We start from the raw sequence: 17,120 nt of genomic DNA on the forward strand, positions 1-17,120 counted from the left end.
AGTAACAATAAAAATTCATTCAAAATAAAATAAATCAGACGAATCCTTTTATAATGAAATATTCACAACTTTTGGCCGGGAATGGAATAATATTTTATTACATCGTATAACTTACCTTTCTCAGATAATCCTGCATCAAACCAACCACAAAATAAATTTAATTGATTCCATTCACTTTCTCCGTGACGGACCATAACAATTCTGTATTTTGCCATGATTATTTTTTTTTTTTTTAATTATAGATACACAAAACAACCTCGGATGTTGCGTTTACGTAACTAACTTTTTTCTTTTATAGCCAGTGCCAGTGACAAAAAATTATCATGTGTTACATGCATACAATAATAATAATAATTTAGTTTTATGGAGCATGCTCTGTGACATTGGTGAGTTTCTATTGACTAACTTACAAAATTTTATATCCACCAGGCAGCGCTAATCGTCAACGCGCACAGAAAAGCCGAAAAGTAATCAGTTTGAAGTTTAATTTGCAGCCACTAATCCTGAATTTATATGATACTGACAGCTGACAGACATTAAAAATTTTATTATAATTTAATAACAGTGAAATTATTGTGAAAAAAAATTAAACAAAAAAATTCCACGTGTGAAAATTAAAAAAAATTATTAGTGAGAATTTTTAGAAGATTTTTATATAATATTGTCACCTAACTTAACTATCGTGAATTTATCTTTAAAAAGTGCTGATATGTTGCTAATTTTTTGAGCTTATTTATTTATTAATGCTCCTAAAAATTTTTACTTGCAATTTTTATTAATTTTCACACGTGAAACTTTTTAATAATATTTTGATAGTTAATACCGCAACCCCCCTTGTGGGTGAAATTTCGCAAAATCCGTTCGTAGCTGACCTCTATTCGACGAAAGGAATATTCCTGCCAAATTTTAAGTCTCAAGGTTTTATCGTTCCAGAGATATCGTGATGAGTGACTATATCTATAGAAAATCTCCTATATCTAAATAGATTAATAAAATTGCATTTATAATTTATTACAGCTTTCGAAGATGGAATTTTTTAAATAAATTCTTATTGCTATAATTTTTTTATTAAATAAAATTCTAAAAATTATCAGATGTCTCAATTTCAGTATCAATTTTCTTTATTCATGTGAATGTGTTTACAGGTCAAAAATTAATTTATATAATTAAGAAACTGAGAAAAAAATTTTGCAACGGGTAAATCTTTATAGTAAATTGGTTTGGATAATTTTTCAGCGACAGTTATTTATAATTTAAATAATTGAGAGAGTAAGGAAAATTTTGTAACGAGCATATTGTTATTTTTAAAGGAATTTTTAAATAGTTTATTGATTCTAATTTTGTTCTAAATTTGTTCCATCAAATTATTTTTATTTAATTAAGCCAAAGTTTTCTTATTTATAATCCGTAAATCTCGGCAATCAATTAGTGATTGAAGGTTGCTAGTTATTTACTAATTAAATTAATAAATAAATAACAGATAAAGACTATATTATAAATAGTTCAGTCATCATAAAAAAAAAAATAGTAATTGTTAATAAATTTACCTTTTTTTTATATTTATATTTCATAAGTTTGAAATAATAACATTTTTAAATATATAAAATTAGATATACAAGTCAATTGTAAATAATTGTCTGTAATTATATAAATAATTTTCTTGCGTCTTAATAAAAATTTTATCAGAAGTCATTGATCTGATTTATATAAAGCATTTTTTTTATAAAAAATGATCTGAGAAAAAATATTTTAAATACTTAACATTCGGCGTTGCTAAATGCATTAAATTATATTATTTACAACTTTATAAAGAATTTATATTTATACAATAATTCCTTAATTTTTTACTGCAATTCGTAATTTATATATATATACTAAAAAAAAGCAATCATACTATTGTACAGTTTTGCTTTCAAGACTTACTAACATAGCAATCGTATAATGTTTCAAGTATTACGAATACTTATTTTTTCTCCTCCAATTATTTATTTTTTTTGCTTTTGTTGATTATCAGTTAGAGACATAAGAAAACTATCTCCATTGATTAGTTTCGTGGTTCCAACAATAAATTCAACGTTAACTAAAACATTATTATTTTTTTTAATAATTTCAATTAATTAAGAATAAGTAAATCAATAATGAAAATTCTTGTACTCACGATCTTCTTGCTGCGATAAAAATCTTAATGCTGATATTTCAGCGTAAGTGCAACCACCAATGAAGAATACCAAAACGAGACGGGATGGTTCTGAATTAGAATCTTCACTTGTGATCGATTGCCCTGAAATTGATAATAAAATAATTAATATTAATATACTTAAAAATATAAATGTGATTTTTTATAGTATGTAATTTTACAACATACGTCTGAGATTAGGTATTTTCCCTTGTGAATCATTATTTATCGATGGACCAGGTAATAAACCTAAAATATCATTTAAACCTTGCCATCCACCCGGTTGGATTAAACGTTCTGTTAATCTTATACTTAATGGGGCATACACTGAATGCACATAACTAATATCTTTTGGTGCAACTTCACTCTCATCTTCGACTGTGAGTCTTAAAGCTTTTCTTAAAATGGCATACTGCCTATTAGACTGTTGAACACGCAGTAAATTTGCTTTTTCGAGATTGGATAACGTTAAAATATGCTGATAACCATACGTCTGAATAATTTCTCTTTTATAATAATCAAGAAGTTTTGGTTTTAAGCCAGAATTAGTTAAAGATTGAATACAAATAAGCCTGAGAACTGTTAGTAAAGGTTTTTTCTGTGAGATGCAATCTTCGATGTATGAATTTGGTTTGTCAGTATCAATACAATTTAGTAATTCTTGTTCTACTTGAAGGCGCTCAAGAAAATCATCAGAGTCTGTTACTTCTTTAACCATTTCAGCTATCGTCGTATCTAAATGATAATTTAATGAGTCATAGATTAATACTTAATTTAAATTATACAAAAAATTTATAAAAATAAAATTTGTATTTACGACGTGCTAAAGATTGTTTCGTTGCAAGCATGTATGGTAACCGAGCAACGAATTGTTTAATTTCTTGTACGCTTTTATCTCCATGTCTTTCATCAAATTGAGATGATATAATTTTAGCTTTTTGACTTAAAATAGGACCAACTCCATTGAAATTTCGATCTCTGTAAAATAAAAATTTATAAGAAACAAATAAAATAAAATTAATCTGGTGACACGACACAATCTCTCCGTACAAAATCTTATTGATTATTACATTGATTTTCTACTGAAATATGTTGATGGTTGATAGTGTAGGATTTTAAACAAAATGTTGCTAATTATTAATAAATATGTTATTAATTTTTTCATGGAATTCTTCAACATTAAGTTTATATTTAAATTTTTGTATTTCAACATTCATGACAAAAATAAATAAAATAAGGTAAAAGACCCAGTTATTGACACTTGCAATTTTGTTTCAATTAAAAAAAAAAAAATAAATCAATAAATGTAATTTTTGTTGAATTATAAATTATAAGATAATTGATTTTTTGAGAACATTTAATTTTTTTAATTAGAATAAAATTGCAAGTGTCAAACAACTAGGCCAGAGTCAATAACTGGGTCTTTTACCTTAATTATAATATTATTACCAAAACAAATTTTTAATTATTCAAAAATAAAATCTTTCATCATCTCTTCGAACTTGATTTCTACAAATTTTTAGTTAAATTCAGTTAAATCACTAAAAATAAAAAATTATGAAACCAAACTAAAATTTTACTTAAATTTTAAATTATTTTCAATCTGTATTGTTAAATTATATTGTTCTTTTTTTCTCTGTCAAAAATGTATATCAAGTTAAACATTTATTAAGTTACAAAAATATTCTTAAATTAAATTTCCAATATGTAAAATATTTATATAATGTAATCTTTTTTTTTTTTTTTTTTTTTTTTGCCATCTGGCCAGTTAAGGCTTTGGCATAAATAAATATATCTATCTATTACCCCTGACAGTTGTGATGGTCTATTTTCGTATAAATATACACAAAAACCATGCTAAAAGGGGTCAACACAGTCACAATCAAAGGAAATAAAATAATTATAAATTATTTGTTATAATAAATTGTTAAAATTTGTCAAGAGAGAGTTTTTCAGTGAGAATTCATCCGCGTATATTTCGTCGGGGAGATTTTGTCTCGAAGAGATTTCGTAATGGAACTAATTAATCTAGTTGAACGTAAAAAAATAAAAATTCTTAAATAAATTTACCTGATTTCAGCAAACAATTCTTCTCCTGAATTCAGTATAATTTGTTCTTTTTTGTCAATTGACATAACAGTAGGAGAGTTTTCTGAGTCATGAAATTTTTTGGCCGGTAATTTGATAGTAGCTATTAAAATAGTAAACAAATTTGATTTATTCTGCTATAATATTTATAATTAAATAAACTTACTGCAATGAATGTTGTATATTTCATCAATCAATCCCTCATAAGTCAGTTGAGTAACAAGAGGAGAAAGAAGATCAACACTTCGATCGATCAAAAGTAACTGATCTATTTTTACAGCAGTATTGATGCCTCGATGAGAACTGATATCTTTTTCTTCTTCTTCTCGATTTAATCTTTTCAATAAGTTCCATACTTTACTAGCTGCTGGTCCACGGCCCGAAATTTTCGATATTTTACCGTAAAGTTTTTGCAGTCTTTGAATGGCAAGTGCTACTTGATACAAGCAAGTTGGGTCATTTTCTAAATGAAATTCTTTGAAGGTTTCATTCAATTCCATCGATATTAAGTCATTATCAAACGGAAACAAATCACAAATAAACTCTTCAATTAAAGTAAAACTACCAAGAACTCCACGATTTTCTAGCTTTTTCTTGCACAGTAAGCTCTTACGAGGAACAAAAAATAAATGAAATTCTTTTGCTGAACGATTTTGCTCTCTATAAACAGAATAAATACCAAAAATTAGTTTAGTATTATTATCTAATAAATACACTGATAGAAAAATTTATTAACTATTAATAATTTAATTGATTTAAAGACAATTATTTAATTTATTAAATTTTAATAAATATTTTTTAACATTCAATAAATGTTTATTTGGGAGGAAAGTACATTTATTAATAGTTAACAAATATTTATTAACAGTTAATAAATTACTTATTGGCTGTTAATAAATATTTGTGAACTGTCACCAAATATTTATTAACATTTACTAAATCGTATTTAATAAATAATTTGTTAACTGTTAATAAATATTTATTAAATCCTATGATGTTAAAAAATTATTTATAAAGCTTATTAAATATAAAAAAAAATCATTCTATCAGTGTAAATTATCCGTAAATATACCCATGAACGTTTTCAGCAATTAAATCAATTAGATCTAAATGTGGTCGGACTATAAATATTATATTAGTAACATTTGTGAGCGGAAGTTGACCACCAATCAACTCGTACATTTTAACAACTCCATATTCTTCCAATAAATTGTATCTAGCAATCAGGCCAACTGGTCCAGCCAGTGACTGATCCCAAACGATAGCCTATTATAAAATAAATATTTAATAATCATTTTCATACGTTCTATTAGTTTAATATTCATGAACTGAATTGATACTTTTACTTACTTTTGGGCCATCACATTTTTCAATTAAACATAACAATTGCTTTCTGGCCTGCTCTTGGAGCAAACCAATATTTAGCCGTCCGCCTGATAAATGTGATGAAGACATTTCAAAAAATTTGCACAATTATTATTAACAGTGATATTAAATGAATACTGTTAATTTCAGTTTATATTCTGTAAAATACAAATTCAGAATTAAAACAATTAATTCAAAAGAATATCAGCTCTTATTAATAGATATCACACAGACATCAATTTTTTTTAAGGTTCCTATGAAACATTCTTAGCTAAATTAAAAACAATCTTGTAACATAATTTCGTTAATACTTTTTCTTTTGTATATTGGTCTCTCTTCTTATAATAAATAATTATAATTTTTTTATATTAATTTCTCATAATACTGAAGTTAGCGGACAACTGTCAATTTTAAAAATTTTTTTAACAAATTAATTACAATGAAAAAATGCTTCTAAAAATTTTCACTTGTAATTTTTATTAATTATTACATGTGAAACTTTTTGATTAAATTTTTTTTTAATAATTTAATTGCTATAAAATTCCAAAAAAATTTTTAATATCTTTCAACTTTAGTGTTATTAATTTCTCTCAAAATTTTGTATTACCAAAGTGTATATAGCCAATGAGCGTATAAAGATGTAAATAAATGACATTAAAGTTAGCAGTCATTTGACTATTTGTAAGTTTTTTTTTTTTTTTAAATTAAATTTGTTCCAAAAAATTATTTTTAAAAAATTGGATTTTTTATTTTCTAAAATTTCTACAGGTCAATTTTTTTTTTCTACTGTTTTTTTGTCATAATTTATTGGTAAAAAAAAAATTCTTAAAATTATCAAACATCTGCTAAATTAATTTTCATATAAATAAAAAAAAGTAAAAATAATTTTTCAAGTATGATACAGATTATACTTACAGATTACACTGTGTCAATTATAATTTCTATTAAATTTTTTAAATTACAAGATATCTAAGGAATAATCAGTACATTGTAAACAAACAAGTTTTCTAATTTTTAATATCTGTCATTTAGATAATATGAGAAATAATTCAATTGACAACTAACTCCAAAATTATCTGAATTTTTTTTTAAATTATTATAAATGTAAATTTTTTATAAAAACATCAATGTTAACTTAACAATAATTAATTTACGATCGATCCGTAGGTTATCAGCTTTTGTTATTGTTCAAATGTCACAAATTACATGTCAATAAAAACAGAACTAAAATATTGAAGTAGCGCAGTTCAGTAAAAAAATCATAATTTGTTTACTGGGCAAATGTTGATGTCTCCAGTCGCATTCAGGTAGCACTACCAGCACTACCTGCGGTTAAAATTATTTCCTTAAGGCTACTATATATAAACTCTTATTTACAAACAAAAACTATTTCCGAATTCTGGCAAATCTTCTATTTATTATGAAACTATTATAGAAATAAATTTTTGTCTTCTGAAGAAAATGGAAAAGTAATTCGATCAAAAAATAATTATATTTAAAACATTTATAAAGTGTCAATGATTTTGATTTATTATTTATAAATGTAACTGCATGTAATATAACCTCAAGATGAGTACGAAAACAACTAGTGGAGGTAAATTAATTTTAAATCAATTTTTTTATTTTAATGTAAAAATTTATTCAAATAGAATTTAAACCATTATTTTAAATAAAATAGGATTAGTTTCAGAAAATTTTTCAACTAAAAATGACACTTTAGAACAGTAAAGTTAATTAATTGGGACATTATTAATAATTACTAGCAACCTGCAGTCACTATATGAAATTAAAGTTAGCTGTCACTTGACAATTTTTTTATTTTTTTTAACAAACAAATTTCTTCTAAAAAATTTATAAATTTTTTTTGCCATAATTTATTTATTACAAAAATTCTTAAAATTATCAACTACCTGCTAAGTTAATTTTCATTAAAGTTAGCTGTCAGTTGACAATTTTTTAATTTTCTTTAACAAAAAAATTTGTTTTAAAAAATAATTAAAAAAAAATTGCATTTTTAATTTATTAAAATTTCTACAAGTTCATTTTTTTAATAATTTTTTTTGCTATAATTTATTTGTTAAAAAAAATTAAAACAATTGTAAAGTGACAGCTAAATTTAATGTCATAATCACCATGCGACTCCCGAGATTCGCGAATTATGAATAAGAAAACTTTGGCATATTAATTTTTTATATTTATAATCACATTAATAGTTTAGGTACTTTTTAAATAAATTAAAAAAATAATCGTGTTATCACAAGATTAATTACAAATAATATGAAAAAATGAAAAAATGTGACTGAACAAATTTATGGAACCAAACAACTGTTGAAAACTCCTCCAAAAACTTAACATAAAAATTGACTTCTAAAAATATGTAAAAGCAAAAGACAGTAATTTTTATCAAGACCCTTCTGATAATACCAAATTAAACTATAAAAATTCCTTTAAAAATAACAATCTGTTCGTCAAAAAAATTTTCCTGTCTCTCTCAATTATTTAAATCATAAATTTTTATCGCTAAAAATATCAAACCCAATTTAACGATAAAGATATAACTGTTAGTAAATTTTTCTTAGTCTCTTAATTATATGAATTAATTTTTGACATATCACCATATCCACGTGCACAAAATAAAATGAATAAATAAAAAAATTTTGTTTATCGCTAAATTCGAATCTATTTATAACTACTTCGAAAACTTATCAAAATAAATAGATACCAGCAGATAAAATAAAAAGTGAAGCAAAAAGAGTGATTCTAAAATAACAACATTCAAAGTGTACAAATAGTGATTATAAGTTATCAAATAGTGATTATAGACTATCAGATATATTATGTTTTTCTTTTCCTTCAAATTTTTTTATAAATTTTTTTTTTTCTTTAAAATTAAAAAATCTTTTTTAATTTGTTATATTTCTTAAATATATCTTCTCTTTGCAGATGCTATGTATTATATAAAATCAGTAATAGTAAACATTCTACACATAAAAATGTAATCATATTGTTGTAAATTGCTGAAGGCGTTTCTTTACAAATAAAAATAAAAAATAAATAAGCTATTTTAGAAAAACATATAAAACATTGAAAAGGCACAACTTCAGGTCAAGACCTTCCCAACGATACCAAATTTAACGATAAAAACCCATTTTATCATATAAATACACTGGCCTCAGAATTTCGCTTATTTTATTAATAATATAGATTTCCAATTTATTCAACAGGAGAAATAGATCCTGTACAAGAGGAATTAGTTGGTCGAATTCGCGAAGTCGGGAACCAGGCAATTTGGAGTCTGTCAAGCTGCAAACCTGGTTTTGGTGTTGATCAATTAAGAGATAATATCACGGAGACTTATTGGCAATCAGACGGCCAATTACCACATCTAATCAACATTCAATTCAGAAAAAAAACTACAATTAAAGATATTTGTATATACACAGATTATAAATTGGATGAAAGTTATACACCAAGCCGGTAATTCTCTAAATTTATTTTAAATTTATACTGATGAGAGTTTCTTTTTTAATTTCATTAGTATTGATTGTCTAATCTATTTATTTTTTACAGTATAAGTGTCAGAGCTGGAACTAACTTCAATGACTTACAAGAAGTTGAAATAATGGATTTAAATGAACCTAGCGGATGGGTTATTATACCAATTAAAGATATTAATGATCGTCCAATCCGAACTTTTATGATTCAAATCGCAGTTATCAGTAATCACCAAAACGGAAGAGATACTCATATGAGACAAATTAAAATTCATAGTCCAGCTCAAGATATACTGAGATCTTCTTTATATTTTCCTGAAAAATTTGTTACCAATGAGTTCAAGTACTTTTCAGTAATTAGATGAAAATTTATGTCTTAAAATATAACTAAAAATTAAGTATTTTATAAGATGTTTTCATTTTGTACATTTTTATCAATGTTACTCAGAGTAGCCAACAGGACATTAAATTACATGTTGAAAAAAATATCAAAATTAATGAAAATGTCCACATTTATAATTTTGTAGTTTCTTAAACATTTTTATTGATAAATATTTCATCTTTTTAATAGGACTATTAATTTGTTCCGTTTTAAAGTATAATTATTAATAAATCTATGAAAACTTTCTACTCTGACGTTTTATAAAATAGATAAAAGTACGCTGAGAGAAAAATTTCTTCTGAAAAAATGCACATTGTTATGATAAAAAATTCATTTGTTGAAAATTTGAAACAATTTGATTTCTTAGCGGAAGAAATCAAATATTTTTCTTTCAGTAATTTTTTTGTTGGAAAAGATTTTTTTGATTTGGAAAAAATAATTTTAGATTGACATCTTGCTAATTTTCATCCAAAATCGCTTTTTCCCAAATCTAGAAAACTTTTTGTCAACAAGAAAATTACTGAGAGAAAAATTTTTATTTCTTCCGCTAAGAAATGCTGTTATTAAACATTTTGATCAAATTAATTTTTTATTACAGCATGGCTCATTTTTTTCAAAATAAATTTTTTCTCTCAGTGTAGTGATTTTAGGAATAATAACTTAATAAAATCACAATAATTTAATTGGAAGAAGTGACTATCCACACGTAAAAAAAAAACGTAAAAATTAAATTAGCCGACACTTGAAAATTTTTTTATAATTTATTTTATTGAAAAATTATCTTAAATTGTTGAATATCGGCTAATTTTAGTATCACAAAAAAAAAATCCTGATAAATCCACAACGCGTAAATATAAGGGCTTTTAAATTTACTCAGCGTGAATTTTGTCATGAATAGACATGTCCTCAGTATACCATAATATCCAGAATACCCTAATAAGTAAATTGATATGACACTAAAATCAGCAGACATCTCAATTTTTTAAATTTTTATTCCAAATAAATTACAAAAATGTATTCGTAATTTTTTTAATTTCTAGACGTGGAATTTTTTTATTATAATTTTTCACAATAATAATTTAGTTACTCTAAAAATCTAAAAAATTGACAGACGTCTGTTAATTTTAGTATAAATTGATGAATAATTTTTTTATAATAATAAAGTTAGCCGACATTTTTTATTTTTTGGTGTTGTTCAATTTATTAAACTAGAAATTTGAATAGCGCGCTACGCGCGTTCCTTAATTTTGACCAATAAGGAATCAGGTCCCATTTTTTTGCGAGTTTCGACTATTAACTAACTTCACACTCTCATAGATTTTTATTGTAGGAATTAGAATATTTTTTTACTTTCACTCACAGTTATTTAAATTTTTTACAAAAGAAATTAAAAAAAAAATTTTTTGTAACAATTTTTCAATAAAAAAATTCTAAAAATTTTTATATGTCGGCCAACTTTGTCATATTTTTTTTCTTATTGGCGGGAAGTTGAAATGTAATTAATTCTATCGTTGAAAATAAGCTTCCGCAAGAGAGCGCACTGAACTGTAAAAAGGGTCCTCTGTGAATGCTGCTTAATAACGCAACAAAATATAGACTACACAAAAATTGCTCATAAACGTTTGTAAACGAAGTAACAAGTAAAATTTTTGACAAACTAATGTTCTTATATACTCATCAAGGAAATTATTAATAAATAAAAAACCAAAATGAGTAAAGCACATCCACCAGAGTTAAAAAAGTAAGTGATTTATATTTTTTTTTAATTACTATTAATATTAATTTGATTATTTGTTGTAATTTCATTTTGCCGGTTAACCCTAATAATTTTTGTTTTCCTTTAATTTTTTCAGATACATGGACAAAAAACTGTCGCGTAAGTTATATTCATCTCCACCAACTATTATTCAAAATGTATCAGGTAACAAAATTAATGTAACTAGTATTAATTAAATAATTTATTTTACAGTTAAATTGAATGGCGGGAGACATGTGGTTGGAATTCTTCGCGGTTTTGATCCATTCATGAATATGGTGATCGATGAAAGCATCGAAGAATGCAAAGATGGATCTAAAAATAACATTGGGATGGTGGTGAGTAAACTCTTTCAAATAATACCATGTCACTAATAAATAAGAATTAATATTTATCAGAATGTATTTAATATTATAGGTAATTCGAGGAAACAGTGTGATTATGTTAGAAGCATTGGATAGGACATAAACTAAAAAGAGTGTATCCTCAAGCTTCAATAAAATGTACAGCTCAGAAACATACATCTTTCTTAATACATCCGCAATTTATTTATTATTGCCGTCTTATTATTTCAATTATTTTGTCGATGGATTAAAGAAGTAAATTAATTGATTTATAACATAAAAATCTTAAAAATTCGTTTATTTTTTTCTATTTTTCACAATTGAATTATTAATAAAATAATTAATTTTTGATAATTTAAGGTAAGTCAATTAAATAAAAACTGAATACAATTAATTTTAAAAATTTAATAGATCAAAAGTTCCGTCTTATCTCATAATAACAATCTCATAATACAATTTTCGTTAATAAAAATTGTATTTTTCCAGAAAAGCAATAATTGTTTATATTTGATTAACTTCAATGAAATTTTGCAAGTTGTAAAATTCTAGTAAATACTAGAATAATAAATACTAGTAAAACTAAAACAATCTGAAATGTTCAATCATTAGATTAAAAATGAATTAAAAATTGAATAGGTTGTTTAATAAAATATTCAAGTTTTAAATTATAACTCCGCTTATAAAATACTTTGACAAAAATTTCGATCTAATTTTCGGAGTAGCCCATTAAAAAAAAGTCTTTTTTTTTTATAACTAAAAAAATTCACTTAATCATGAATAAAAAATTTTACCAGCAATTGAAATTTTTGTTTCATTTAAAAAAAAATAAATATTTTTCGAAAATAATAAAAATGAAATTATTTTATTTATCAACACTATTGTTCTATTACTAATATAGTAATAAACTTATTCAAAATAATACTAATATTTAAATGATACCAATTTTAATCTAAAACAATTTATCATTATGTTAACATAATTTATATGCTAGTCTCTCAAAGCTTTACAAAATTTCATTCAATATGTATTCACTTCACTGGAATGACTTATTCTCTATTTTATTTTATTCTTTTTAATTACTCATTCTCACATTTACGACACAATAATTATTATTAATTTCCTTATTTCTGTTTCAGTTTTCACTACTTATTAGTAAATTTGTTTGTGAACTAACTAAATCATTTATATTTAAACACTCGTGTTGGTCTATCTCAGTGTCAGAATCGAATATCTTTCCACAATCATCACAAGAAATACATTTATCATCATCTTTATCTTTTTCAACATCACTGTCCGAATTTCTACACGAAATTTCAGCAGCATCAGCGTTGTGTTCATCACTAACATGTTTGTTTAAATCTTCAGTGTTACTAAAAGACAAATCACATTCACTACATTTTAAGACCATTCCACCTTTATGCTTGATAATATGTAATCTAAAATACCAGTCAGTAAGAAATCTTTTAGAGCAATATTCACACTTGAACGGCTTTTGCTCAATCCTTTTTCTTCGATTAATAATTTCATGTTTAAAAGGCTGAAAAGAATTAATTACTGTGAATCCTGGATTCGTTGGTTTCGGTTTTATTGGAATATTATTAGATCTAGATTTTAATAATATCGAAGGTTTGTGTGATGATTTTGATTTTGACGAAGGAGATGATTGAGTATTAGAAATCGGCGGAATTTTAATCAATGTTCCTGATGGTGTAGGATTATCTGCAATGATACAAAATTTTGGAATACCTTGAATTTGATGAAGCAAAGAAGGCTCAGACTTAAGATTAGTGATTGGAAGTACTCTAACTGGCATAATATAAGGGTTTTGCACGTTTGTTTCCATGTTTGATTTGAGTTGCGTCAAAACCCTATCATTTATTACAAAAGAATGAGGCACCGTTGATTGAGATATTGTAGTTATTATAAACTTATTATCTCCTGCTATAACATTATTTGTCGAGTCAACTTTATTATGATTGGAAACAGTCTCGTTCTTTTCGCTAGAGTTCAATTTATTATCAAGAACATTTTGTTGCAAATTTAAATTCTTGATCGTTATGTTGGGTATGGTTTTCAACAATTGATCAAAACTTCGAGAAACTCCATTGATTGTTAGAGTTTTAATCTCATTCGTATTATTTTTTTGATTTACAACTGGTGATTGTGATGGTGTCATCGGTTTAGGAATAACAATCAGTTCAGAATTATTTTTTAACATTTCTATAGCTTTATTGTGACATGTAATCGGATCACTGTAATCATTTTTTCTAGCTCTAACTGCTTCCATTATTTCTAACTCTCTTTCCCGCATTTTTTCTCGTAATATTTGTGCACCATCAACTGGATTATGCCTATACTCATTTTTTCGCCTACAATTTCCGTGATGTATTCGAGATTTACGAGTTTTTAGTAATACTCCACAAATATCACATGCGTTAGATTTATCACATCGATTAAGACGAATTATTGCTCTTCTGCAACGATTATGTTCAATACTTAAAGCGTCACACCTTGAATTATTACAGTGTTTTGAAACTTTTGCATTTATTTCTGAGTCGTCAATGTTTACAGCCAACATTGGTGATGATCCTAGTTGATCGACGTAGTGCTGGACATTAACGTCACAAATAATATTTTCACATGGTTCATAATGACCACAAGATTTTCGCTCTTGTTTGATTGGTAATAATGTTATTTCAGATATTCCAGATGTTTTCGATGGTAGAAAATGAGCTTCTTCACTAATCTCTGATGGCAAATTATTTTTATTAATTTTTAACGGTTGGATTTCTGAATCAGTTGACATAATTAATATTTCGGGTTCATGGAAGGTCTCCTTTACTGGTTCCAGCTGTAAAACAAACATACTTTATTAAATCTAATGTTTAATTACTTATTATTTGTTTTACTTAATTTTGTTTATTTTTTAACATTATTTAACATCAAATTCTTACTTTCTACATATTATGTATAGAGCCGATTGGCTCCTATTTTAAAGAGCTAATTTATACTAATATTATAGAGAGGAAAGATTTGATTGTTTGTTTGTTAGTTTGTTTGCATTGAATAGGCTCTGAAACTATTGAACTGATTTTAAAAATTATTTCACGGCTGTATTACAATATAATTAATAATTAATTTTGAAATTTTTGTTAAATAGCCGTACGAAGCCGGGGCATATTGCTACTTAAATAATTGTCGATCAAAACAATTTTTCTATTGGTCAAAAATAATTTTGTATTGATAATGAAAATAGAATTGAAACAGATGCATAAATATCTGATAAGTACTCAATTGAAATTTGACTGCATCGAAAAGAAAACTTATTTTTAATTTAAATAAATACTAAATTTTTTTGAAAATCTAATGTCCAGGATTTTGCATAATTTATTTAAAAAAAAAATTAATCTCTACAAAAATTGATAGTCACTATTTTTAATCTTTCGTGGAGCAGGAGCTGAATTATCATAGGTTTAAAATATTATAAACAAAAAATAATTTATATATAATTATTATTAATTATTAATTATTATTATAATTTATATATACTTCAAGTAATTACTTGAAGTAATTTTTCTAAATTCTTAATTTTATTTAAATCAACAATTAGCAACTATGTGATCTTCTGTTGTTTAAATTCGTTGAAACGTTAACAATGTCATTGTTAAGTATAAAGAATAATTTTTAGTTTATGTATTTCAATTACTCTAAAAAATATTTTTTGATTTATCTCCTTCTGAGAATGTATTTATATATTCTTCTAATTAATTCATTAAAGAGTGAAAAAATGAAAATTAGTTTCTAAATTAATAATACTGAAGTTAGCCGTCAGCTGTCAATTTTAAAAATTTTAATAACAAATAAATTACAATAAAAAAATGCTTTTAAAAATTTTTACTTAAAATTTTTATTAAATTTCACACGTGAAATTTTTATTAATAATAATTTAATTGCTATAAAATTCTAAAAAAATTTTTAATGTCGATCAACTTCAGTGTTATCTAAATTTTATGATCTGTAAAAATTAAAAGAAAATCGTAAATCTCCGAAAAACTCATCTGAATAAATTTTTTCTGAAATAAGAAAAAAAATTTTGAATAAGTACTTTTTCATAATTAGTATAATCTTTAAAACATGATTTTTTTTTTTTTCAATGAAAACAAAAAAAAAAGACTGCATTAAATTAAAATTATTTTAAAAATAATTTTATAAAGTAATTTCGGCATAATTGGAATTCTCATATAAATGTCTAATTATAGTTCCCAACATCACTTAAAAATTTAAAAACAGATTTTAGTATCGATAAATCTATTCACCTGTCAACAAAATTCGATTATTTAATCATAGTCAAAAATAAAACTAAAACATATCATCTAATGTATTTTTAGATTTTAATTTCACAACTAAAAAATTTTTTTTAAGTTAAAAAATTAAAAAGTTTAATTTTCTTTTTCAATTAAAATTTTTTTGTTTATGATTTAACTATTCTAAAATAATAACAGAAAAACAAATGACACTGAAATTAGCAGACACTTGACAATTTTTTGATTTTTCTTGAAAAATAAACTAGATATAGAAAATTTCTTTTAGAAAATCGCATTTATAATTATTTAGAGTTTTTAAAAATGAAATTTTTTTTAATAAATTTTCTTGCTATCATTTATCTTTTAGAAAAATCCCCAAAATTATCAGATGTCTCTCAATTTCAGTATCTTAAAAATAATGCTTGTCTGTTTTAGTTAAAATTTAAAAATAATAAAAACAAAAAAACATTAAATTCGAAAATGCTCTCGATTGTCAATCAAGGGAATATTTACTCAAGTGACATTTTAAAAAAAGAATGAGATACTTGGCAGAATTTCTCATATAATGTAAAAAGATGAGAAAATTATTTTTCGAAAAAATTCTGGCCCTGGTAAAAAATGTAATTATGCGGTTAATATATTTGTACATAAAATATTAAAATTTATTTGCCACAATTACTTACTTTTTGGAAAATGTTAGTTTTTGTATCCACGTGATTAAATAACGAATTATCCTCCAAGGAAAATTCTGACAGCGATTTGTAAGCCATTACTTCCTTTGCAGTGCAAGTTTTCATAAAAAATTTAAAAATAAAAAAATTTGTCAATATATAAAATTAAAAAAACAACCAAACTATTACACTTGTTTTTGGTTAAGGTCGATGTTGTTATATATACAATTAAAAATTAACTACTCATAGTTAGTTTACCAAATGATATTTTTAGCTATATATTCGGTTATCTCTGATTTCTATGTACAAGTAATAAACATTTGTTATAGGAAACAGTAGTTCTCAATTCTGTTGATTTCACCGTATAACCTAAGTCTGTCTTTAAAAATATGATTAAACACAACAATTTTTGAGTTTTTTTTTTCGACACAAATTAATAACAAACGAAAAAAATATAAATATGCACACATGAAAAATTAATGAAACTATAGATATATTTTAAAAATATTTTTTTTCTTTTTTATTTTCAAGTACAACATG

At 24.5% G+C, this 17,120-nt stretch overlaps 5 protein-coding genes across 6 annotated transcripts in view; 2 read left to right on the top strand and 3 right to left on the bottom strand.

The window, feature by feature from the left end:
* Pglym78 (phosphoglyceromutase 78) overlaps positions 1-254 on the bottom strand; it is a 2,402-nt gene extending 2,148 nt beyond the window's left edge. Inside the window, exon 1 of the mRNA XM_074258820.1 lies at positions 116-254. Coding sequence (XP_074114921.1) covers positions 116-215 — 100 coding nt within the window. The 5' untranslated portion in view covers positions 216-254. The remainder of the gene's footprint in view (positions 1-115) is intronic.
* On the bottom strand, positions 112-6,831 carry Car (vacuolar protein sorting-associated protein 33A). Of its 2 annotated transcripts, XR_012480954.1 has the most exons (10): positions 6,545-6,831; positions 5,615-5,787; positions 5,337-5,530; positions 4,431-4,924; positions 4,247-4,367; positions 2,994-3,154; positions 2,366-2,911; positions 2,159-2,281; positions 1,548-2,080; positions 112-1,487 (listed from the first exon to the last, which is right to left on the bottom strand). XR_012480954.1 is itself a non-coding variant. In XM_074258818.1 (9 exons), the coding sequence occupies exons 2-9, from the start codon at positions 5,717-5,719 to the stop codon at positions 1,986-1,988; spliced, it is 1,839 nt and encodes a 612-aa protein (XP_074114919.1). In that variant the 5' UTR covers positions 5,720-5,787; positions 6,545-6,831; the 3' UTR covers positions 112-1,985. The 2 variants fall into 2 exon arrangements, 1 of the variants encoding a protein (XP_074114919.1); XM_074258818.1 differs by having other exon boundaries at positions 112-2,080.
* Positions 6,832-6,958: 127 nt separating this feature from the next.
* Positions 6,959-9,732, top strand: Apc10 (anaphase-promoting complex subunit 10). The gene is made up of 3 exons (XM_074258821.1): positions 6,959-7,223; positions 8,854-9,106; positions 9,200-9,732. Exons 1-3 carry the CDS (start codon positions 7,199-7,201, stop codon positions 9,486-9,488), a joined length of 567 nt encoding a protein of 188 aa, XP_074114922.1. The 5' UTR covers positions 6,959-7,198; the 3' UTR covers positions 9,489-9,732.
* A 1,366-nt stretch (positions 9,733-11,098) lies between these two features.
* Snrpg (small nuclear ribonucleoprotein G) lies at positions 11,099-11,897 on the top strand. Its single transcript, XM_074258822.1, has 4 exons — positions 11,099-11,246; positions 11,359-11,381; positions 11,475-11,599; positions 11,679-11,897. Exons 1-4 carry the CDS (start codon positions 11,215-11,217, stop codon positions 11,727-11,729), a joined length of 231 nt encoding a protein of 76 aa, XP_074114923.1. The 5' UTR covers positions 11,099-11,214; the 3' UTR covers positions 11,730-11,897.
* A 139-nt stretch (positions 11,898-12,036) lies between these two features.
* LOC141537688 (uncharacterized) lies at positions 12,037-17,026 on the bottom strand. The gene is made up of 2 exons (XM_074258819.1): positions 16,593-17,026; positions 12,037-14,456 (listed from the first exon to the last, which is right to left on the bottom strand). The coding sequence occupies exons 1-2, from the start codon at positions 16,704-16,706 to the stop codon at positions 12,738-12,740; spliced, it is 1,833 nt and encodes a 610-aa protein (XP_074114920.1). The 5' UTR covers positions 16,707-17,026; the 3' UTR covers positions 12,037-12,737.
* Between the last annotated feature and the right edge of the window lie 94 nt (positions 17,027-17,120).

Source organism: Cotesia typhae, unplaced genomic scaffold (genome assembly GCF_013202065.1).
Source record: "Cotesia typhae breed Kobodo isofemale line unplaced genomic scaffold, CoteBio_Ctyphae scaffold_91, whole genome shotgun sequence".
In the NCBI taxonomy this organism is placed as follows: domain Eukaryota; kingdom Metazoa; phylum Arthropoda; class Insecta; order Hymenoptera; family Braconidae; genus Cotesia; species Cotesia typhae.

Coding starts and splice junctions, on each gene's coding strand:
- LOC141537688 (XM_074258819.1), bottom strand. CDS start 16,706: ATGAAAACTTGCACTGCAAAGGAAGTAATGGCTTACAAATCGCTGTCA. Junction 14,457..16,592: donor AAACTAACATTTTCCAAAAA/GTAAGTAATTGT, acceptor TTTGTTTTACAG/CTGGAACCAGTAAAGGAGAC.
- Apc10 (XM_074258821.1), top strand. CDS start 7,199: ATGAGTACGAAAACAACTAGTGGAG. Junction 7,224..8,853: donor TACGAAAACAACTAGTGGAG/GTAAATTAATTT, acceptor TTTATTCAACAG/GAGAAATAGATCCTGTACAA. Junction 9,107..9,199: donor GAAAGTTATACACCAAGCCG/GTAATTCTCTAA, acceptor TATTTTTTACAG/TATAAGTGTCAGAGCTGGAA.
- Car (XM_074258818.1), bottom strand. CDS start 5,719: ATGTCTTCATCACATTTATCAGGCGGACGGCTAAATATTGGTTTGCTC. Junction 5,531..5,614: donor AAAAATGTGATGGCCCAAAA/GTAAGTAAAAGT, acceptor ATTTTATAATAG/GCTATCGTTTGGGATCAGTC. Junction 3,155..4,246: donor GAATTGTTTGCTGAAATCAG/GTAAATTTATTT, acceptor TTTATTTTACAG/AGATCGAAATTTCAATGGAG.
- Snrpg (XM_074258822.1), top strand. CDS start 11,215: ATGAGTAAAGCACATCCACCAGAGTTAAAAAA. Junction 11,382..11,474: donor CATGGACAAAAAACTGTCGC/GTAAGTTATATT, acceptor TTTATTTTACAG/TTAAATTGAATGGCGGGAGA. Junction 11,600..11,678: donor AAAATAACATTGGGATGGTG/GTGAGTAAACTC, acceptor TTAATATTATAG/GTAATTCGAGGAAACAGTGT.